Consider the following 25,254-nt stretch of genomic DNA (forward strand, 5'->3'; position numbering starts at 1 on the left):
GATTGCTTAAATTAACTAATATTGCTTTTTAACTAATTACGGTATGGCACATTGCAATTTACACATTGTAGCCGGCGAGACTGCAGCGCATATCCACTTGAAAATAATTATTTGAATGCTTTTTTTCTTTGCAAAAAAAAAAAAAAGAGAAGAAATTGAATCATTGGGTCAAAGCAGATGAAAGCACACACACGAATTTATGTGAGCATAGTGAAAAAGGAAAAAAAAAAGAAATCAGTGGTGATTCAGCGGTAAGTGTGGAAGAAATGTGTTAGCATTACGTTAACGGTCCGCGCGCGCACTGTTGTGTATACATACATTACTGACATCCATCACAATCAACAACCTCCGCTTTTATTGCGTTAAATCTCCCCTGATTGATGAGCTGCATTTGAAAGCGTGTTGATATTGTAGAACCTTTATTTTTATTTTCGGCACATAGTGCAGAACGAAAAATTAAGAAGATTTATTGAGAAATCTGCTCCAAAAAGTCGGCAGATTCTAGCTTTTTTCTCCCTAAAATGCAGCAAAACTTATCAAAATCGGTTCAGTGGATACCGCTTACAACAATGTCTCCATTGAACAGAAGCTCCGGAAGTGAGAATTCATGTTAAGAACTTCAGGAGCTCGTTTCGCTGTCGGACGGCTTCCCTAAAGCGTACTCACATGGCGTGAAGGACACCTCGACGCTTTTGTTGGCGACGCCGTACTCGTTCTCGATGACCAGAGTGTAGATGCCCTCATTGGAAGGAAGGTCTGTCTGGAACTCCAGGTAACCTGTGTCCCCCCGTTGCGCCACTTCATTCGCCAAGAACTCTTATAACGTACAATAGCTACCACGAAATAACGCACAAATAGAAAAAACTTAACACAGACATATGCCCATTGCCATTCGTGCTACGTCGTACCTTTCATTACACTTTCAGATTGCTATTTATTTATGTGTTAGTGAATTTTGTCGCCGTAAATTTACTAAATGTTAGCTTTGTCCGCTATAGTTCAACTGTCCTGGTTTTCCTCAAACTTCTAATTTCTCCTTTTCATTCTAACAACAACAACAAAAAATTATTAAAGGGTGACAGTTTCTGCTTCCAAAGGATTTTGATATGTAGGGCAGCTCGCACGGGAGTGAGTATGAAAATTCTGTTGTTTCGATTGACTTTATTGCCTTCAATAGCCTTTCTGTTGAGATAACAGCAGAACATCATGCTTATTTTTTGCTAGAGAGGCAGCGTTGGCTTATTTCACGGCATTTATTTACACTCGCTGAGAAGAGCGTGCAATAAAAAAGCTCTACGCCGAAATGCCGACTACTGTAGTGCGGTGGAGTTACCATACAGAGTGCGCTGCCCATTACCACCACACTTACTCGCGTTTCTCTTGGCTGACTCCTTCGAGGTTCCAATGCGTACCTCTGTAGATGGCAGCGTCGGTCTTGACGTTGACGGCGCTGTACTTGTTCTTCTCGTTCTTATCGTTCTTGTCGTCAAAGACCAGTGGCTGGTTGTTGAAGTACCAGGTGAAGTTGTACGCCGGATAACCCACCGCTTCGTATTTGATGTGTTGGTAGTAGCCCTTGCTCAAGCTCATGGACAAGAAGCGGGGCGGTGCTGGGGAATCAATCAATCAATAAATAAATCAATCGATCGATCAATTTTTGGATAGCAAAACAGTTACCTTGAACGCTAGAAAATATCTCAACCATTTGGTGGTTAAACTATGCAAATATGATCAAGCAATGAAGCAGCGAACAACATAGACTCTACAAAGAGATATATGGATGTTACCCAGAGCTTGTCTCGCGCACTTCTTCCGTCGTCATGTCTTTATTTAGCACTGATCAATGTCCCAGTCCAACATGAGTTGTTAATACGAAGAGCACTGTTGGCTGCAACCCCGTCTGATATACACAGAGTCATCTACTAAAGTGCACTTACAGCGATGCGTTCTCTGGCTCGGCAGCGAGCATGAGCCTTGACTATCATCTCGGTGGAAGTAGTCGGACGATATATTACGCAAACTGTCAATCAAGAGATTGGTGACAGGGTGACGGAAGAAGTCATATACTCACTGAAGATGGTGAGGCTGACTTCCGCCTTGGAGCGGCCTACGACGTTGTCCGCGTAGCATCGCAGCATTCCGCTGGCTGTTCCGTCCACGCTGTGCAGGATCAGTTCGGCCGTCTTAACCTGGACGAGGCGACCGTCGGGACCGACCTCCTCGGAGACCGTGTTGGCGACATCGAATGGCGCCGCCTCGACCCTCGTCGTGTTCCAGTGCACTTTGGGCGGCGGCTGGCCCCAGCCACGGCACGTCAGCGTCACGCGCTCGCGCTCGTACACCACGGCGCTCGAGTTGACCACCTCCACCTCGGGCACATCTGCGCAGACGCCAAATCGCGCTATTCCTCCTGTCTTCTGATTTTGTCCATTATGTTTAGTAGAGCGCGGGGCACCCACAGCGCGCGCACTGTCGCGGTTAACTCGATCATGACAGTATCACATTGACCACTCACAGGCGTTCCTCTCAAAGCTTTCCTGTCGAAAATACCTTGCCGCCTTCATCACACGCACATCAACCTGCACGTACACTCCCTGTCCTGCTCTCCCTCTGTCTTTCTAACCTTCTATGAAAATTATGGTATTCCGTTCTGAAGCATACAATGCGTTCTCACGAACTGACATGAACACCCCATTTGGTTTCATGGGCCTAACAAGATCGACGCCACAGGCGTTTGTATAAGTGGGACAAATAATGAAGATCCGTATGCTTCAGAAGCCCAAACGCAACCAAACAAGTATGGTGGACTGTATTCGACTTCGTGTCGCTTTCACCAGTCACAATAAACACCTCATAGGTAGCAGAGACACTGGGCCAAATTGTGAACGCTGTCAGGTGCCATAAACATTTACACACACGCGCGAGAACAGCAGAAACGTTTTTTTTTTCGATCGCACGCGTCCATAACAGACGAGTATCTGAAGAGTTTGCTTCGTGTCCTTTACCTGACGTAAACAACGTAGCCGTGATTATAAGGATAACTATGACCTTTTTACGAGCTACTGGGCTACAGACATCGGAACAACTTCTTGTTGGCCTAGTTGGTACTTGCGCTGGGACATAATTGCCACTGAGAGGATGCACACAAACCACAGACACGCAAGAAAACAGCCTTGACCACACGGGCGACACTTCCACCACACTCATTACGGATACAAACCCGAGCATAAATATGCACATGGCCGCCCATACGCAGAAGGCATCATTTACACCTTACGGGACAAACATTCAAAGAATCTAAACTCAGCTGTATTGACGTATCACCAATTCATGCGCTGTCCAACTTTTTTATGTAATCGGATTCCATTAATTCGCTTGCCGACTGACACATGGCTATAGAGATGCCGCAACGTTTAAAGCGGACTTGTGTATACGTATACCTCATCCTCTTTATCACTCATCATTCCTTTTATTCCTCGTATCTCTTCCACAGAGCACAGTGTACCTCTCTCTATCTCTCTGGTGTTACGCTTCAACGCCGTCTTAAAGCGAGAACGGAGCGTAGTAGGTATTCAATAGAGATGCTTATTCTCATTCTCTATCCGTATGTGGCATACCCAAGGTGTCTTTAAGGACAGTACTTACGGACACGAACAACCAGCGCCTATAGCATTCTGCGACGAGCTGTAAATGGGCGCCGAACACTGTTTCTAGCGAAGGACTAATTACAGAGGCAACGAATTAAACTGTAGTCCAGGAAGTGGAGCCCGCATACGGAAGCATTGATACGAAGCAGCTGCCCGCGTTGGAAAGAGCGAAGCCATACGACGACCGTATAATTTCGCGCTCACAGATGTAGTTTTTCGATAGGGCAAAAGTGCACTTGATGGTTATATTCCATCAAGTGTCTGGCGCAATATGATGTAAAGATTCATTTTGCTCGATTCTGCGACCACTGTAGCGAAGTGCGGAAAGGAATAGGACTGGAACAGGATTGCTACATTATGGAACAGAATCACTGTATTATCCCGGTCCTGATTTCGAAATTCTCACGATGACGCAAACGATGACGTACACTATCGCTCAACCACTCGCCGAACTTGATCAGCGACAAGGTGCGAGATTACCAGGGCTGGCATAATGTAATGATTTCCATTCCACTGCTATTTCTTATCGCGCTTCGCGAATGGCGTAAGCGGTGCCTCGCCTACATAATCGCCAGGATCGGTCGGTCGTGAGTGGTGTACATTAAAAAAGGAAAACAATTTGGTCGAAAGAAATTCTTAAGTTATACCGGCTCAGGAGTTAAAGTCCAAGAAGTAATAACATCAACAACCAGCTTCCCTAGTGTATGCGAGCTGGAAACACACTTGGGCCGCGATTTTGTAGGGAGGCATTATGACTTATGCTACTCTAGTGTTATCATCCACTGCTCACGGCCGGCTGATCCCGTTGATAACGTGAGCGGACCGTCGCTCCGACCACTGACAGCGCGATAAGCGCGAAAAGGCATTATTACCGGAAAGGCATCGCTACAAAATACCGGCCTTGGTTTCTATGGGAAATAACCATTTCTTGCGAATCACTGACTGCAGAGGCTGTCATCAAAACATGTCCGGAGTAAATAGCTAAAATTTAGCCGAAATTGACGAAAATTTGTTTCAAATTCAGTGAGAGGTTTGCAGCTCGGGAATCCGTGGAACTCGAACGAATTAAGAGGTATTATGAAGAAAAAGAAAACAAAGGTCGAAGAAATTAAGGTGTCAATCGGACTGGTTAATGAATTTTAAAAAGTTCAGACACTCTGATTTCAGCTCATTGAAAGAGCGAGTCTCAAAACGACCAATGCATTCTTCCAAAATTGCTGTCATCATAAGCGTCGCAGAATCAAACGCAATGTTTTAGATATAGCTTCCTGATAACCAACACGCGCATATGGCTACCTCGCTCGACAAGGTCGGTCTTTGGAGAAGAGGCGGCTAAAAATGCGTAGCGTGGTCGAAACCTTCGATACCGTTCCTGAGCGGCTCTTGCATCTGGACGCATGTATTTGTTTGCCTCATTTTTGAACTTTTATTGGACTGTGTAGCATGTGCGCGCGTTGTTTTTCGTGTGTGTCTAAATGTAATATAAATAATGCTCGCTCGACATTACTGATAAAATTTCCATAAACTAAAGAAAAATAATACATGACCCGTGGCAGAGTGGTTTTGGCAAGCGGTGTTTAAACTAGCTAACAAGATTAACGTGAGTTTGCTGGTTTGATTCCAGCGCGAGCCTTAGACTTTCTTTGTTTTTTTTTTTTTGTTTTTTTTTTCGCCACAGTTAGGCTCGCTTAAGTGATTGGCAACACGTGGTACCTTACGTCACTGGTTGTGTCATCACAGAAATTGAGAATTCTAAAACTCACATTGTGCCGCGTACTGGTGGAGTGGGTGAAAACCAAAACGTTCAACGACAAAACTACGACGAAAAAAATCAAGGACTAAAGCTTCTTTTTTAAAATTAAATACCTATAACAAATTGTCTCTTCGCACTGAATCATATCTGACACCACTGAGAGAGGGGCTAACAAGACATCGCCATGTAGAATCATTAACTCCTTTCAGCACCAAAACCAATTCTGTATATTCATCCATCCCTCGCACCATCTCTGAATGGAACATTTTACCTCTGACAACACTGCACAGCACTAACTATATTGCACAAATTAAGTCTTAACGTTTTACTGTTAAAATGTTTTTGTATCGAGTCACGATGTTTGTTTATTGTCTTATTATACAAAGCGTTACTAAAGACTCCGTATTTGTTTACGGTTTTCATAGTGTGTTTGTTTGCTTGCTTAGCTTTGTATAACTATTCTATTTTGACTGTCAATATTTATGTTATTGGCATTTCTCCTACTAGATGCCGCTCCTGCAAGGGCCCCCACCCGCCGTGGTTGCTTAGTGGCTATGGTGTTGGGCTGCTGAGCACGAGGTCGCGGGATCAAATCCCGGCCACGGCGGCCGCATTTCAATGGGGGCGAAATGCGAAAACACCCGTGTACTTAGATTTAGGTGCACGTTAAAGAACCCCAGGTGGTCCAATTTCCGGAGTCCCCCACTACGGCGTGCCTCATAATCAGATCGTGGTTTTGGCACGTAAAACCCTATAATTTAATTTTTTTCCAAGGACCCTTTTCAGGCCTGCAGTATTCTTCTAAATAAATACAGAAACAACAACCAGGCCGGTATTTTGTATATATAGCGATGCCTTTCCGGTGGTAATGCCTTATCGCGCTTTGTCAGTGGTCAGAGTGACGGTCCGCTCGCGTTATCAACGGGATCAGCCGGCCTTGAGTGGTGGATGATAAGACTAGTATAGAATAAGTCATAAGGCATCGCTACAAAATACCGGCCCAGGAACGGCAATTTGTAATATTCCTTTGCATTCTGATATTCTTCTGTTCTTATCGCCGAATGGCCTGTTCCTGCGATAACGGCGTCGCGGTAGTTTCCGAATTTTTTTGGAAGGACCCTTTTCAGGCCTGCAGTATTCTTCTAAATAATAAATAAAGAAACAGCAACCAGGCCGGTATTTTGTAGAGATGCCTTTCCGGTGCTAATGCCTTTTCGCGCTTATCGCGCTTTGTCAGCGGTCAGAGTGACGGTCCGCTCGCGTTATCAACGGGATCAGCCGGCCGTGAGCGGTGGATGATAAGACTAGTATAGAATAAGTCATAAGGCATCGCTACCAAATACCGGCCCAGGGCCGGTATTTTGTAGCGATGCCTTTAAAGTAATAATGCCTTTTCGCGCTTATCGCGCTTTGTCAGTGGTCAGAGCGACGGCCCGCTCACGATATCGACGTTGATAACGCGAGCGGACCGTCGCTCTGACCATTGACAAAGCGCGATAAGCGCGAAAAGACATCATTACTTTAAAGGCATCGCTACAAAATACCGGCCCAGGAACGGCAATTTGTAATATTCCTTTGCATTCTGATATTCTTCTGTTCTTATCGCCGAATGGCCTGTTCCTGCGATAACGGCGTCGCGGTAGTTTCCGAGTCGATGACGAAGGGGAGGAAAAAAAAAAGAAAGAAAGAAAAGAAGTGAAATGATATGTATCTTCAGAAAATACCGGCAGATCTTATTTTCCAACGATCTGTTTCATTTTTCATGCTTTTCGCCCTTCGTCATTGGCTGGCGCGCCACCGCACCACCGTTATCACTGGAAAAGGCTCCTCGGCGAGACCCGTGATAAGTAAGGAATTCCGTGTTTTACCTTCCTGGCCGTGGCCGCGAGCAACGTATCTTCGACGCGTTTTCGTCGGCGCACCCCGTCGTTGGCGCGTTATTTCTAAACTGAGCAGGGTGCCACGATGGCAAAAATCTCGCGCCGTAATGTCGACGGCGGTTCAAAAAATCTTCATGCCGGGAATTGGTTCGTGCCTGGTCTCAGTTGTGACGCTCATGGGCCAGGATGTTCCATAACTTCGAAGAGACCATATCAGTTATCGCTATAAGACGTCTGGCTGGCAGGCACGCTACGACTGGTATCCCCGCTTATTGCGCCAAGGGTTTATCAGTGCTAAGGATATCTGAGTTTATTACAGCGATCGTTGTTATCGGGATTTTGCAGCTGCATTCGCTTCGTCGCCGTATGTTGCCGCCATTGTAGCTCCTCGGTAATCATCATTGTCAGCATGTCTGCTTGTTGACGAGAAGATTGCATATTCATAGATGTTTATAAGAAAAGCAAGCACCTCGACAGCGTTTCCTCGAACGTGGATTCTTTCTCTCTGAAAATTGACTCTCCAACCACCTGCGTCATGGTGACATCATGTTGTTTTCGTTGAATAAAAATGCCGCGGCAAGATCGGGTCGAGAAGGTTTATAAAAAAACAACGGTATACGTGTATAACAGTACAAAGACATTACAAAGACGTATATGCAGGCACGCACGTGTATAAATGGCAATGCTCCGACAAACAAGCACAAATATCTAGCAGGGGAAGCCACTATGGAGGAGGAACGACAGCTGCGACTATACGCTGCACACTCGAACAACATCTTGAAAAGCATATGCATCTATTCAACCTCGCTGGTTTGAAAGAGAGAGAGTGAACAAGGGGAAAGACAGGGAGGTTAACCACATAAGATCTCCCATTGGCTATCATTTCAACGTTTATGTGTAAGGTAGTTGGTGCTTAAAGATTTAACGAAACACACTAGAAGAAAACACGATCCCACACACGATTTCCGCGTCATCTCGTATGTCTGATCGTGTTTTCATCTTGTGTGTTTCGTTAGATGCGTGCAGCACAACTTGGCTTCCATGGCCATCTTCTGTCGGGGTAAAGAAAAAGGTAATAAAATGTTACAGGAGCAAATAAACTGTAGAAGAGGCTCAAGGAGCGCTTTGTGCACAGATGGAGAGGCATCCAATGAGTGCGACGTTCAGTTTGTGGCCCAGTCTATGCGGCGCAACCTGCCCTATGGTGTGTGCGACTCTTCGGCAGAGAACGAAGCCCCCCAACAACATATACAAACAGTACGCGGGAAGCGACACGCGTCTTGTATCTATGGGAAGTACCAAATTCTATAACTGGCTACTTGTCTTCTTCAGAGACCGTAAATTGATGGACACATTGGGAACGATTCTGTTCTCAATATTAGAGGAGTCAGGCAGCCGATGAACCCTGACGAATAGTCACGCTTTTTCTTGCGCATTCCACATTTTGCTCATGAAATGTTTTCCGTTAATGCTCACTACTCGCCACATTTACCGGTTACTTCCGGAATACCGCAAGGTAGTGCGCTGGGACCACTCCTGTTGCTGCTTTACATTAATGATATCGTTAATGTTAATAAAGCGCCAGTAAAAATTATTTTACTTGTAGACGACTGCATTTTGTATGACAAGATTGTTCGCCGAGAGGATCAGGAACTTTTGACATTAACCTTAACAACATTTACTCATGCTGTGAAAAATGGCACATGAGGCTTAATGAAGAAAAAAAAAAAAAAACTTTACGTGGAGATAACCAAGAAGAGCAATTAGTTGATGTTTCCTTACAGTATTCCTACTCATCCTGTTGTTGAAGTTAACGAATATAAATATTTGGGTGTTACAATAACTAACAACCTAAGTTGGAATTATCATGTCTCCAATATATGTACTGCCTCATTCCAAAAGCTTTGTATTCTTAGATAAACATAAACTAAAACAGGCGCCTCCCGATACTAAACTTCATGCATACTCATGACTCATTAGAAGAAGCTTCTGAAGAGGACGCGTTGGAACGAAGGCAAGTGTGACGACGGGCAAATTGCGCGAGGAAAAAAAAAAAAAAACACTACAAGAACATTTCTTTCATTTACTAAACACAAAATTGGTGTCAAAAACGAGTTTACTGGGGAGGTTGCCAAAGTGTGTGTGGTATTCTTTGGAGCTGCTTCTCTCTTAAGATACAGCATTCATGGCTTCAAGGGTAGAGTATAGGCTTCATAAGTAATGATTAGAAAGAATATTGCTACGCACCATATGACAATTCCTCCGTGGAGAATGTCTGCCTAATTTTTTTCCTTCTTGTTCTTCAAGATGTTACCTAAATAATCCCTCTTGGCAACAAGAAAGGACAGCGTTGTCATGGTTCCTCGGGGCAGTTCGAACAAGATATATATAGCACTCGCTTTTGATAAGCGTATACACTCTGAATAGAGCAAGGCAAAGAACGAGCACGACTTCTGGAGGCTTCTCTGGCGCTGCATTTCCGAGAATGCAGCCTTTAAGGTGGCGCCCTACGCGGCTAACCTTGAGAGCGCACAACGGTCTCTTGGAGAGCATAAAGTGAGGAGCGTGGAAAGACCGAAAGAACGGATGCCCGAGGCCAGGACCGGGCCACGCGAGCAGTTGGCCGAGCAGGCGGTGGCCTGCCGTGAGACGCAGCCATCACTCCACAGAAGCGATGCACCCGGCGTGAAAACGCCAGAAGGCAAGCAGGCAGGCAGGCACGCTGTCGCTAATGGTGCGCGCACCGCTCTTGACAGTCGGCGACGGTGGGCTTCACGCTAACGCGCCAACGTTCGCGACGCGTCGCCTCGGGGGCAGCAGAGTGGAACCTTTTTTCACTGGACGAGAGGTGATCGACGGTGGCGGAGCGAAGCGGCCGGAAACATGGCGACGGGGCCAGCTGGGGACTTCTCCACAGGCCCTTCCCTCCCAGCTACAGGTCCCTTTCACGCGAACTGCGATGCAGCAAACGAGTTCATTTGGAGCACCGGGATGGATGTGCCGAGTCGAGAGGGAGGATGAGGAGGAGAGATAGGAAAATGAATGGTCATGTACGCAAGCTGAGTGAGAGAAGCGAGTTGGAGAAACCCCGAAGGGTTGGCAAACGAACACGGCGTGTACAGACTCTATACGGACACAGTTCAGGTTAAAGCTCGAGCGGTAAGTTTAAACTGCAGATTCGCCCTCAAAGTGGTTGTGTTGGCAGAAGTTGGCAGAAGTTGGCAGAAGTGGCAGAAGTTGAACAGTGGCGACCGAATGAGGTGGCCCTTTTCGCATTCACAAACCAATCCTCACTAGCACTTTCGATATGCTGTTGCGTTGAGTAAGTAAAGGACGAAATATATTATTCTGTATTGGTTACATTTTATACGCAGTACCATTATACATCGCGAGCAGCGCTACACTGTTTCTTTTTTCTTGGATCAGTTCAGCGATGCTGTTTTTAACAGGAAAGTGTTTTATGCCGGTGTACACCATCAACTTCCTGTAAAGGATGTGACGCCGGCACGAACGCGTGAATTATGCTTTCTCTTCACATAAGGTACCCAGATCTAAAACTTGTAAACTAGAACGCCTTCGCGCGTTCTGCCTCACGTGTTCAACAGGACGCCGTGCGCCAAGCAAACCTGCAGTACGGTCGTCGACCCGCAAGTCGTGCACCTTTTGTTGCAACGGACCGTGAGTTCACGTAGCAGACACGCAACAGCTTCTGTGAAGACATGTTTCGTGTTCTACCGACTCCTATGAAAGAGGGATCAACCATGTCTTTCTTTTTTTTTTTCCATGGTCGGCCCTTCACCTCCAAGTTGCTTCACGACATACGTTGAAGCAGTCAACAGCGGCATCATACTGTCCATTGAGATGCCTGTTCGAGAAACCCAAGTGAAAGAAAAATCAAACAGAAAATAAACGATACAACGAAACATTGTGAAAACGTTTGTTGGCCTTCTCATTTTTCGACCAGACGTGTCTCGTCTAAATTTTCTTAACAGAGCGTCATGATGTTTGCTACGATATAGGCAGAGTTCACGAGGGCAAGGTCGAAGTTCCTAGTGGCGCTGCAAACATCGAGCGAAGCCGTACCGAGCCCGTCTCTGCCTGCAGGAAGGCGTTGGCCTCCGGCTGGGACTCCGGCCGAGCAGCCGCCTGTCACGTTCGGAGCGGAATCGCGATGCGCGTACGTGACGCGGCACTTTGGTCGCGACAAGCGAGGGCTTCCGGCGCTCCTTCGCGTCGCCGCAGGGTGAAGGACCCCTCGGGCACCGCGTTCTCGTCAGCGCGAATAAGGTGGACGAGACGAAGCTCACGGGCCCCTCCCTAACACGGCGACCGAAAGGAGGGCCGTTCCATAATCGGCCGTTCTCTTCGGTGCGCGAAAAACGCGAAGTTCTTTGCGGAAAGCGTGTGCTGGCCTCATCCCGAAAAAGGTAATGTATAAACACAGTAAACACAATTTAGTGCGATCCGGCCTCGTAACGCAGCGAAGAATTTTCGTGTTTGCATCAGGTTTTGCTTAGCACACGAGATTGCGGCTTTTCTCTGTTGCAGCCCAGGAGGTTGTTGCAACAGTGCGTCGCGCAATAATCTCGAAGGCCGGACTGCTGTTGCCCCACTGTGGGAGTCGGAAGTGACCGGTGACGTCGTGCGGGCTATTTCTTAGGCACTACGTGCCAGTGCGGCAGCACGTCCTCCATGAATGAATGAATATTATTAGTGACTAATGTCACTAATTATAGAGAAACATGAAAAACTCACGATACAGTTTTGTGTTGCTCAATACGTGCTATATAAAAGTGTTTTTTTCCGAGCGTGAAAGAAGCCCGCCAATACACGCAAAATTGCCGCGCGACTGGCCGCTCGAGACACTTTGCGTGTATTCACGGGCATCTTTCAGGCTCGGAAAAACACTTTTATGGAGCACGCATTGAGAAACAGAAAGCTGTATCTGGAGTTTTCATGTTGCTCTACTATTTTCTCATTGACACTTTTCATATAAATATAATATTTGAGAAGTAGATTATTTATTAAGAGGAATCTTTAGCTCGGGTACTCCTATCTAAATACACGTAAAAGGAGAATTCGTTTTCCTCTGCAACCACGGCACCAAATTTGACGAAGTTTGTTGCATTTAAAAGAAAAACTTAAAGCTTGGTGACTGTTGGTTTGGAATTTTTTATTTAGGTCGTCAATGTTTTATAAAAATTGGCAAAATCGCAAATTTTCAGAAAACGAAACTATCCCGTTTATAACTCTGTAAGTGAGCAATAAAAAATGATATCACAATTATGTGCATTGAATCTAATAGTACATCTAAAGCGGACAAAATTAATATATTACCCATGAATATAAAAAAAAACATTTAGTAATATGGAAATACAGCTTTTGCAGAACCCTTCTACACAACGTAACGAATTCACGCGAGATATAAATTGACAAATCGAATTTGTCCACTTTGAACGATCTAATGGACGCCGCTTACAGAACCGTGATAGCTGTTATTGATGTAGAGCTATTAATTTGTAAACTTCGTGCTTCTATTTTTTTTTTCGAACTTTCGATTTTTTCAATATTCTTAAAAAAAAAAAACCAGGGCCTAAATCAAAATACCGCTTCAACAGTCACCGGAATTTAATTTCATCTCTCAAATGCAACAAATCTCATTAAAATCGGGCCAGTGGTTATCTCAGAAAAGCGTTTCCGCGTTTTACATGTATTTGAATAGGCCGCATCAGAGTTGAGCCCGAGCTAAAATTTCCTCTTAAGACTAATTATGTAATTAAGCGGAATGCAAAAAATAATCTGATTATTTATAAACGACGGCAAACAACATTACCTCGGTTCTGTCCAGCTACGTGGCATTTACGTATACATATTTTTAAATCTTGGTGCATGATAGTTGGGACTCCCTGTAGAGCGGTCGCCGTTGTCGTTGCTGCTGTTGTCTTTTGCATACGGCACGTCGCAATCGAATAAGGCTTTCGTTTTCTTCTCGAAAGGAGATTGTTCGCGCGCATCTGCGAATGCTTACTCCAACTGACACCGCACGAAATAGTGCAACACCTACAGCGCTAATACTGCGCCACCTATCGCGTCACAGCTTCGCATTATGGACGAAACTGCAGTTTTTTCTCTCAGTCCCATATCTTTAGAGCATGGAATAAACTGAAGTGAAATGAAGTTTCACACGTTGTCGCAACTCATATATAAGCCTCGACAAAGGAATAAAGTATCAACTTCCCAGAAGTAAATCCATGTATAGTGCAACGTGATCGAGCTCTCTCGTATCGCGTGTCTTGTTTACACAACCGGCAGTGCCCGACAGGACGCGTCGATTGACCCAGTCTCGCAAGGCAAGGAGTGCGCAGTTCTTTCGCGGAGTGCTAAATGCGCCCGCGGCCTCACGCCGTGGTCGGCGCCGCGTCGACATGTGTTCCGCTTGTTTAGAGAGAGTGCCGGAGCCACGTTTGGGCCCTAAACCGCCCGCGGGAAAGGTACCGTTCCGTTGGCGGTCGTCCAACGGGCCGAGTCCGGCGACATCGCGTCCGGAAGTCGATTCCGTCCGAGTCTTTCCGGATGTTGTCGCTGTTGTCGTCGTCGGCGCCCTCATTTTTCTCGCGCCGGTCAATGGCCACATCGACCGGCGGCGGAATGAACGACGTGAATCGGAATATCCCAGAGGCCGCGGAACGAATGCTCCACGCTTGGTGTCTCTTGTGTAAATTTTTCTAACTACGGCTTACAGATTGCCCTGCGGCTACACTAAAGAACTTCGATATCAGTGAAAGAGAGCTGCAAACATTGCTTTCTATAGTAAGCTAAAGAACTTTCTTTCTACAGTACGCTAGTATAATATAGTTACGGTTTTTCTTACGCGATTTGTTTTGAAACATATTACTTAACTATTTATTTTAGAGTTTTCGTATTTAAGTCACCCAAACTGTCCGGTAGATTATGAGAGACGTCGTGGTTAAACTCCGCATCAATTCTGACCACCTGGGCTTTTGAAACCTGCACCCAAAGCACGGTACACTAGCGTCCTTCCATCCCGCCCCCTTCTGAATGCGGCAGCCGCGGCCGGGCATCGAACCTGCGTCCTAGCGCTGTGCAGCACAACGCCATATCTTGGTGTCATTTCTCTGTTGATATTTATGTAAGTTACCAATGTATCTTGAAATCGTAATGTTCCTTTACATAATGCTGCACTGTTGTCACTGGTGTGCCCTACGTTTGTAAAGTAAAATTTTCAGTAGATGTCGTCTGTTCTGCTAAAGTTATGAAGAAGAGGGGCCAGTCAAGCTGCGTGTCAATACACATTTCTTTTTCTGTTTTCCTTTGCACATCACGTGCACGTGTATACTTGCATGTAAAATATGAATCAGTTCAGCTCAACGCATCTCTCTCTGCGATTACAGTTTCAGGGCGCTTGCAGGACACACCGACCCACTTTCAGCACTGATTTATATTTTTTATTTACTATTCGAGGAAATTCTTCGGGTCAATGTCTGTTTAGTAATACCAGGGTTTAAAGAAATTTCGTATGTGATAACTGCCACACGTGCGAGCCCAAATTAAGTTGCGGCTTAGTAACATCAATGATTGGTCTAGTTTGTTCTGCGTGATTCAAAATGTGACAAGGGCAAGCGTACTTGTTTGCTTATGATCGTCGACTGAAAGTGCTTATCCACGGAAAATCCAGTTTAAAGTCAGCGATTGTACTTGTCTGGTTTTCGGTTTATGTGCTCGTCCAAAGTCACACTGCTACATTTAGAAAATTGTGGAGTTCCACACTTACAGTGTAACTGCACCACGCAGCTACGAGCGCCGGCCTAATTCAGTGTGGATAGCAATGTTGCCGGCAGAACCTCACCAAGTAGTACAACACATTCCATTCATGGTGTCGTGGTCAGGACGCGCTTTGTAGATTGTGATGGAAGGGTGTCCTTTGTCCCTGTTGTCCTAGTATTCAGTCGATCGGTGTTATTATTTTTTTGTCTTGTAATAGTAGTCTACATTATCAATTTTAATTAGGTAATTTTGAGCTCTGCGTGAGTATTGAGCCATTTTGGCACATATCTCTTTATATCTCCCAATCTTGTACCTCTTTCGGTACTAAAACACACACACACACACACACACACACACACACACACACACACACACACACACACACACACACACACACACACACACACACACACACACACACACACACACACACACACACACACACACACACACACACGCACGCACGCACGCACGCACGCACGCACGCACGCACGCACGCACACACACACACACACACACACACACACACACACGCACACGCGCACGCGCACGCACGCACGCACGCATAAAGCATTGTTTTTACTTTACATGTCTGCCGCCAAAACTAGCTTCGGAAACAAATTATATATTATGCGCCCTGTACTCAGTTTTCAGTGATTACTCTTCAACCGTTCCTTCGAGGAAATATTTAGGACGCAAACAATAAGAATGCCATAATTTTTAGGCACGAACGAAACAACCATGCACTCACGCACAGATATGCGGACAAACGGAAGGACACACGCATGCAGTGGTAGCAGGGTAAACTGTCGGGCCTGATAAAGGTGGATTTTTAGCCATATGTAAGACACGAAGAAATGAAACAAACCGTAACCACGTTGCGAAAGCGTGGCTTAGAACGAGTCCTTACTGAGCCCTGTCTAAACTAAAGGCTTTTGCGAAATCGGACGCCTTGGCTAAGTGGTAAACTACTGTTTAGCATTCAGTGCTTCTTCTATTCCTTTTTGTTTCTTTTTGCAAACGCGCGTGTCTTTACAGCGTCCTTTCGTGAGAGAGCCGTTGTCGTCGTGTCCAGTGAACAGCTGCGACGCCCTTTGAAGTCGGCCTCTCAACTTGACTGCGGACGCTGTTCCCGCCGACTGCACGGTCCACGGGCGAAAGCGGCCAAGGAGAGCCAATCCACAACGCAGCGTGCAGCCTACATATACAAATGGCGACGGCCGTTCGGTAAAATAAACACGCGCGAGTTAACCTGTGTGCCGCGCGTTGCGTTACCGCTAGCGACTGCCAGTCCGGCATCCGTAGTTGCAACCGGTGCTTAGAATAGCCGGGGAGAGTTTTGTTTTTCTTTCGTGTGTACTTAAGCAGAAAGCGAGCAGCAAAATAAGCATGGCGGTAAATCATCGCTGACGTACGACGCGATATACCTATAGCTTGGCACAGCTAGTGTGCACCGTCAGTGGGCTGGCATGAAGGATTTCAACCAAGCCTGGCGGCTTCTCCAACTCGCGCTGGAACCCTTCGCCGGCGATTAAATGGAAGTGATGTGCTCAAGGCTACTGCGGTTCCGCAAGTCTGTAAAGGGTACTTACCTGTTATGCAAACAAGTTGGGCGGGCGGCTCGCCGCGCAGTGGCCTCTTGCGTTACTTTCGATTGCACGTGACAACTTTGGCTTGTCGATTCGGTAAAAGCTAACGTGACATACGCTAAGAAAACCTCATTCCGCCTGGTGCTCGAAGCATTCCAGGAGGTAGAGCGCAATGTCCTTGGTTGTCTTTTCGTTGCTCCGGTCTAGCTATTTAACGCGTTGTCACTCCCTCGGGTCACCACGTGACGTGAGTCTGACGCGAACCAGCCTCTCCGTTAGTTGCGCAACGTACGATGAAAAAGTGAAAGCAGAACAAAACGCGCCAGATTGGTTGAGCAGTATCTCGGCACGCCGCGGTTTGAGATGATGGAAGATGGCCCAGATTTAGCCGAAGCACACGGAAGCATCCTTCCTACCCTCTAGGCCGCGCTCGTTCTGTCGGTTGCTTATACACCAGAATAAACGGTAGTGCATCATTGTCTGGTATTCTGTTCGGAGATCTGCCAGCAGCACGTTGCTCTCTAGGTTTTCCCAGCTTTCAAGACACTTTAGAGCGACACACGTGATTTTGTAAAATGATACTTACGACCTACTTCCACATGCGAGATCTGCCTAAGGAAGTTTACACAGGGCGTAGCTCTGCAATAGTTAGAAGAAAGCAATGATTTGAGACTCCGTTATAAATAAAAATAAGAGCTATTAACAGACATCGTAACCTGCACCACTGTCGTGTCACCCGGCTTAAAACTTAGGTTTGACCGAGGAGAAGGAGGAGGAGGAGGAGGGGTGTTGCTTGCTGCAGGCGGACCGAGCCTTGCAAAAGTTTCCAAGATTATTGCTTTCGTTGTACGAGCCTTCCATTTACGAGGTTTCTTCGCGAAATCTGGGAGAAATCTGGGAGAAATGTGGAAAGAATTCTCTTTATCGAGAGAACTTGCGAGAAAAAAAAAGCGTTTTTCTGTCTTTTCAGAAGACGAGTTCGAAAAAAAATATCCTTCCTTCGTCACGTTGTGCCGTTAAACTAATGAATGTTTTTACGAGCCACATTATGCAACTGAAACAACATCTAGTGCATACACAAACGGGGCGTCCTAGAACTGGCGGGGACCAGTACTCATGCGCAACAGGAAAGGAATTTGTTTCAGTAGGCGCTGTTTGTTTCATTTGTTTTGTAGTGAAGACTAATGTTTTAAAGTTTTAATAAAATATTAGATCATCGGTTTCCAAATAAAAGCGTTTTTCTGGATTTCGATTGATTTATTTCGATGTGATTGGAGATATTTTTTTTAGTAACTGTAAGAATAGGGTGACCAGCCTCTGCTCTGACATGACAATTCCGCTCGAAACGATAATCATAGGAGAAGCAACGATTAAAAAAAAGAAACGTTATGTCATTTCTGAAGTTAAAATACACAAAGTATAAATCTTGGTACCTATTTTGTCACGGGCCTTACCATAAAAATTAATTACTGAATGGTTAAAGAACAAGAGATTATACGAGAAAGCGCTACAATAAAACAGTCTTTCTCATCACCCATTTCTTATTTATTGCAATAGTGGAACCAGGGATTATGAGAGACGTCGGGCAAGACAGACATGCCCTCACTAGAAAATTACTGAATGCATCTGAACACATTTCTTGCATTTAAGGGAAATAGTTCAATTCTAAAGCCTGTTAGAAAGAAAATTTTCTCTGTATCGCGTAAAATATTGCACGAAACGTGTGACAAAGTCCTAAATAAAAAAAAAAATCAAGCACGGAGTTGAAATATTCGCAAATCCGCACCGAAAACAGCTACCTTAATTCTACAAGCTTATATATCAGATCGTTCAAAGCGGACATACACCGTATATTGGGTTACAGCTTACACGCAATTAATACACAATTTCCACAAGCTCTGCACAAGCTCTGTTAAAAAATTAGTAGTATATTTGATAGTTTTGCATAATATCCCAATCTTTTTTGCTTCATACGTCCTAATTGATGCAGTTTACTCTATTGATATGTGTTTGTTTCGAAGTTAGAGGGTCGTAAAGGTCCTGCTTCCTGTTTTTTTTTTTTTTTTTTGGTTTTCGTTAACTCTTCTAAAATATACTTCCCGACAAAGAAAAATTAAATAATTCTAAAAGCACTATTTATTATCTTTGAAGCTGTCATCATCTTTAACATTATTAGTTTGCAAAATTATTAGTGTGCCCAAAATAGATTATGCTTAAACCATGTAGGACCCCTATCATGAAAAGTCAATTTTTTTTCCGCTGGCGTGTGTTCAAAGTAATTCAGTGCAGATAATCTGAATTATTTCAATTTTTTACCTTGCTGCTAGCATAACCTCAAAGAAAGTTAATCTAGTGCTTCCACCACTTGCACCACGTATAACAACTGCACGTTTGACCCGGTTTCGCCACTTTGTATCACCGTTCTTCCCTTTTAAGTGACACCATTATTCAACCTGATTACGTTCGCGTCGCATCCATCATCGCGCCAGGGTAGAAATTGAACTGACAATGCTGACACTTTCAGTCAGTCTTAGTTTTTTTTCTCAGAACATTGTAGGAATGGAGCCATTTTCTTAGAGACAGAGCCGCCATTGTTGATTACAAACTCTTTCGCAAGGCATCAGCTAACATTACACAATTAGGAATTATTAATATCTTATTAAATTTAAATTATCTGCCAATACTACAATCTGTTTACGAGGTAGGCCACAGTCGGGTACTTCAGAATAATTTTGATCACCTGAGGTTCTTAAGATGGACCTGAAACTACGTATACGAGCGTTTTTTTTTTTTTTTTTCATTTCGCCTCCATAGAAATTCGGTCGGTATTGAACCCGTGATATCAAGCTCAGCAACGCAAGATCACAGCCACTTCTTCGTTTAGCCTACCTCAGTGTAGGGTAGCAAACCACAAGCTTCTCTTCAGGTTAACCTCCCTGCCTTCCCCACCTCATGTCTCTCTCTTGCAGTTATGCCTCCCGCTTCACCACACCTCCGTAATACCGGCACCAAAAGAAATGTCACGTAATAAAGACCCGAGCCCTAGCCCAAGCACTCCATCTTTTTATTCTATTGCTCGTGCCGTTACTCTTCTTCCTTCTCTTCTCCTTACGCTCGCCGTCTGCCGGCAATGATCTTGAACAGTGCCCTTCGGCCTTGATCATAAACAAAACAAACAAAAGTGCGCTTCCGTCAAATGCAGCAAACGCAATCAAAATGGACTAGGCGAGTTCCGAGCAATGCAGTTTCTTCGTTCCAGTGTGTTCGAGTGTAGAGAGACCCTGACGTGGTGCTTCCTCCTATGGGAGAAGGAGCAAGGAGAAGGAGCAAGGAGAAGGAGCAAGGAGAAGGAGCAAGGAGAAGGAGCAAGGCCGAGTGCTACAGTGTGTCGCGTGCACTTACCGCATCCGGTGATGGGGTAAGTGGCCAGGAGCAGCGGCTGCGCGCTGCCATCTGGCGGCCAGCACTCGATCTTGTTGCCCAGAGGCCCGAAGATGCTGCTGTTGCGCGCGATCTGCTGCTGGATCCACTTGCTGCTGCAGTTGCACGACAGCCTGTTGTCGCTGATCAGCCTGCGGGGGTGGAACAGGAGGCGAACCACGTGAAACGCGGTGATTGCGAATACTTCGTCGCTAAGAACCGCTGCCGAGACGGAATGTGCCGAATAATAACAATAATAATAAAAAACAGCTCAGGGTGGGTGAGGAGGAGGACTCTTGAGGAAATGCCTTTCGATGCAACTCAATCTCAAGTACATGCTGTCGTGCCTATCAGTTTGTCTTTATTCTTGTCGTGCCCCTTCTTGTTGTTTACCCCCTGCACATAATTTCTCCTTTCTCTCTCCACTCAATGATATTTAGAAATATCTCAGCAGTGATTGGGTTGTCAGCGGTTCATTTAGGACAGACCAACATTTCTATTTTGTTTCCGTTGTTTGAAATGCACCTGCAACTATTTAGTTGGCGCGCTGGTATACCGCGTTTAGGTTTACTTATAGCTAAAGGAAACACTTCTTATACGGGCAATGACAGAAAGCGAGATTATACAAGTGCGTTGTAGGCACCTCGATATTTTTTTGTGTATTACATACTTTAGTAATCAAGTAGACCGCGACAGCATGCGACGAAAAGGACTCTAAGGTCTAATAAAGCAGGTACCTAATCAGCGAAACCTCTGCCCCGGTCCGGCGCGAGTGCTCATTGAGTGGAATTAACCCGTCCGAGAAATTGCACTATCCCTGGAGGAACCTGTAATTTAGATGAGGAACGCTGTACTTCCTGTACCACAGAACAATGGGTTTCCTTAATTGAAGTTATTGCCAGATAAATGCTTTTCAACGCTGAATCACGGGGAAACGAAGAACGCAGGGACGTCGGGGAGGATGTGGGGTGCGCAGATGAGCTAATTACTTTCACCATTGTTTGATCTAGCCCACGCTTGGGAAATTCTTGTTCTAGAGGGCCCGCATGAGGCACAGGGGTTGGTCTAGAGGCCCGGGCCAAGTTGCCGAGGAAGATGCTATCCGCTATAATGAGGTGAGTTAACTTATTTTGTTTCGTATTTATGCTAATTGTTTCTTGTTACTTTTTTGTTGACACGTGTAGAAGTGAGAGGGTCATGAGATGTGTAATATGTTGCTTTAAATCAGTAGGCGGATAGATTTAGAGGAAACGGATTGGGCTCGGTGGTCCGGCTGGGGCTCAGATGGAGAGTCGAAGTTGGCTCTTGGACCATATCTTGCCCGCATCTGATCTGGTCGAAGGACATGATGCAGCGCATTCTTTAGCAAGGTGATCAAAAGCAAGACGATGGCGTGTAGGCAGACACAGAAAGCACATCTTGAAAAGTAACCGTTCGAGCTTCCCTTAAAGCGCTGAAGACAACAGTTAAAACTGAATGGAGAATTGTATTCGTTTATTGCAAAAAAAAAAAAAAGAAAAAATCCATACTTACTTTGGCCGCACTTGAGACAACATGTTAACAACCACATCGTGTTACAATCATAGCATTTTACGCGTGAAGTACACTTTGCAAGCAGATGTCATTCTTCTAAATTATGAATAAATTTGTGACAAAAAAAAAATGTGGTTGATCCCTCTTATATAGGAATCGGTATAGAACACGAAAGTGAAACGTGTCTTCACAGAAGTAGTGTAATGTTTATTGCACATTGATATATAATGTCTATTGGTGTTTTGTGGCTAAAGCGCCCTTAGGCGTTGATGCACCCACGCTGACGCCTGGTGGCACGTCTCCTCCATCACGACTACCAACGTCGATGACCATGAGCAACCGTCGTGCATATGGAAGCTGCACTACGCTGCACACGCTAGCACAACGCGAAAGACGAAGCACGTAACTGACACACTAATACAACGCGCAAGACAAAGCACGTACCTGAATCGTCACCGAGTCAAATCAGCGCGTACAGCGCGTCGTAATTGCAGCCTCCGCGATCAACTTCAGAAACATTTTCAGAGCTAATTTCGGAGGCCACGCTCCGCTGTGCTGAGTACGGTGAACGCCACCTAGGTGGCGTTGGTAGTGCTTCTTGATGCCAGCGTCCCTTCGAATGCTGGCATCGAGGCGTCGTAGTGCTGAGACCACCGAAGCGTTCACTGTCGGTGCGCGTTAGTGTCATAATGCAGTACTTCTCTTTTCTGCTCGTAGGCGGCGGCACCGCCCCGAGCAAGAGCGCGGGTACACGGAGGAGTGTTAGATATATAAGGCGCGTCTGTGTAGCTCTCTGCAAATGCGTTTGTGGCGCAATGGGTTAAACGCTCGGCGATCTATCGTCGCGGACCGAGAGATCGTGGGTTCGATTTCCAAATTTTGCATGTTTGTGGAACTTTTTCTTCTGGTTTCTTTCTTTGTATTATGTTCTATGACGTATTTCCGTGACGGAAATACGTCAGTGAAGTCTTGGTGGACCCCGGCATAAAACACTTTCGTGTTAAAAATAGTGCGACTGAAGAAAGCTTGACCCCATTGAGAGAAGTAATAGGCCTTTGACAATAACATCGCCATCAATCGAACCGCTTTATAGTTAAGCTTATCATATTGAGGTCATTTCACTACGAGCATCCAGCTTGTTATGATGGCGTCATAGACCTCTGGTCTCCATAAAGTACTGTTAATGATTTTGACATTTTTTATGCTTCTACCTTGTCACTGACGTACAGTTTAGTCGCATCTAACCTCAAACCACTATTGTTTTAATGAAATAATACCGGCAACTTGTAAGAACGCAACTCTTGATCTGAGCTCTTAGAAAAGTCTTCCCCTTAAAAAAAAATGAAATAATATACGCTCAAGCCAGTGTCATCAATTTATTCCTTTAATTCCGTTTATGCGCTGCAGTTAAGGTGAAAAATCATGTGTATACCGCGTGTTTGAATATGTAACGATTGTAACTGATATAAGATTGCACATGTGTTCCTCAGTCAACACTGACAATTTCGACGGTTACTTCCGTTATTGTGCATATATATACTCCAATTTTTCGAAGTCGACGCGGAATGGTCAAGCTTTCGTAAAATCGTGAATCCCATATCTACCAAACAAGTTTCTGGTTAGCTACAAAGCCAACGAAAAAAAAAAGAAAGAAACTTACTAGGTACTGCTACAGTATGCCGTAATCACATTTACAGCTGCCCTGCAGGAGCTCACGAGTGCGTCATCACCCTCAAGCAGTCGCGGTGGTGATGTATGCACTATTTACTCTACAATAAATTAAGTGAGAATAGACGGGCTGATTTAAGTGCGGCTGTGTTTTTGTTTTCATTTCTAGAAAAGCAAAAACACAGCTGCAGTTTGCGTAGCTCTCTCTGTGGCACTTCTAGCTTTTTTTTTCTTTTTTATTTGTGAGCGGCTTCGTGAAATCGGAAGCGATGGTCAACTTGTCTTCGTAGAAATTAATTCGTAAACACATTAAACCGAATAGCAATAATTTTGGCAATTTGAGTTTGTTCGTAAAATCGAGAAATTGGTAATATTGGTTTTCATAAATTACGGGCTCAACTGTGTTTGCCCTTTTTGGTATCCATGTACCCTCTTGTAAGCTGATTTGTGTTGTAGGCCGTATTCTAGAGTTCAACAAGTGCCTGTTTGAGTTCTATAAATATGCCACTGTGATGAAGAGCCCTCAGGCTTAGTGAAGCTGCATGTGACTGTATTTGCCCTGGGAAACCCTCGACAAGTTGTAGGATCTGAAAGCAGTTCTGAACTTCTAAACACCAACTGGCCGCGCAAAAGCCAGGAACCTTACTTACAGCTCTATAGTTTGTAGTCCCTCGATGGCAGTCCAGGCGATCGCTTCTATTTGGTTGAACCTTAGATCGCTGAAATAGAACCAAAGACGAGTAAAAATATCACACCCAGTTTCGGAGTGTGTCAAGCCATCTGTAACAGTGTTCATGATTCGGACATTGTATACCACGTTTCTGAAAGAGCACACAGTCTATAGGCCATCATTGCTTATGGAACAGACTCATTCAAAGGACGTTTTCTCGGCTTTAAATACGCAGCAGTTCCGACCCATGCGACATACAAATGTGAGGGTAAGTCGGACACCACAGACAGATATGCACATAATAAATGTTTCAGGCAAGCAATAAATGTCGATAAAAGACGAGGCGGGCTGTAATGTGCATCGCTTTTACATAGCAGCGATAACTGGCTGCTGAAGCCATCACTTCCCTCGCGCACATTGTGAAACCGGACATATATTGATATACGCGTATATGTAAGCGCATGTGTTCTGCGGGGCATATTATTTATATGCGGCCGGAATGCTGCTTCGGCTATTCGCTGTCTGAAGAGCGTGAACGATTGACCTAGTTTGCGTGCGTTGCCTGTGCATGTGTTGGCTCCTCTGTCTTTGTCGTCTCGCATATCTCCCCACGTTCTTTTATTGCAGTGCTGCAGTGTAACTGTTTACTCGCGTTCACGATGCCTTTCATCGGTTGGAGGCGAGAGACAATCACACAAAATGTGCCAGAAGTGGCTGAACCAGTTTTCGCTTTCTGCGTTCTTTACCCTTTTGCGGTGCTTTGCATGCAACATACTCGTACTTCACGTGATTTCTATTTTAATTTTTTTTTTCTATTGCTGACAAGACGTTTAGGAATCAACACGCGGATCGAAGCACCCTCATTATTTCGGAGCACCAGGCCACAAATAACTACAACGTTGTTGCTTAAGTTTGCTGTTTCTGAAATATGAGGCAGTTGAAAGACATTAACAGAAGAATCCCAGAAAATATTTAGGAATGATAAAAAAAAAGCTGCGTAAAATGCTCGAAGCACAGTGACATTCCTTGATCAAGTCGCGAAATATCCTGAATTTCAAACCATTAAATGGCGCAAATAAGTCTGAGCAGAGATCCGTGTTTATATGGAATATGAATCAATAAGCTATTGATGGTTTAGTTGTGCCGCGTAAACACTTTAGTGAATGGCCACTATCTGCGTTATAGTTGACATCTAACATATCGGCGGGAAACGAAATTAGGGATACCTCTTTTTGTGTTTATCTGTGCATTCGTGTGCGCGTCTGTGTAAGCGTCCTAATGTGTTTCGCATAAATCTAGTCTCGCACAC

General features: G+C 45.1%; 1 protein-coding gene across 1 annotated transcript in view; it reads right to left on the reverse strand.

Annotated features, from left to right (window-relative positions):
* LOC119446670 (high affinity nerve growth factor receptor) overlaps nucleotides 1-25,254 on the reverse strand; it is a 145,400-nt gene that overhangs the window by 11,872 nt on the left and 108,274 nt on the right. The window contains exons 4-8 of the mRNA XM_037711166.2: nucleotides 23,926-23,994; nucleotides 20,057-20,226; nucleotides 2,072-2,380; nucleotides 1,413-1,610; nucleotides 667-777 (exon numbers count right to left, since the gene is read on the reverse strand). Coding sequence (XP_037567094.1) covers nucleotides 667-777; nucleotides 1,413-1,610; nucleotides 2,072-2,380; nucleotides 20,057-20,226; nucleotides 23,926-23,994 — 857 coding nt within the window. The remainder of the gene's footprint in view (nucleotides 1-666; nucleotides 778-1,412; nucleotides 1,611-2,071; nucleotides 2,381-20,056; nucleotides 20,227-23,925; nucleotides 23,995-25,254) is intronic.

This window comes from Dermacentor silvarum, chromosome 3 (assembly GCF_013339745.2).
Source record: "Dermacentor silvarum isolate Dsil-2018 chromosome 3, BIME_Dsil_1.4, whole genome shotgun sequence".
Taxonomy (NCBI): Eukaryota; Metazoa; Arthropoda; class Arachnida; order Ixodida; family Ixodidae; genus Dermacentor; species Dermacentor silvarum.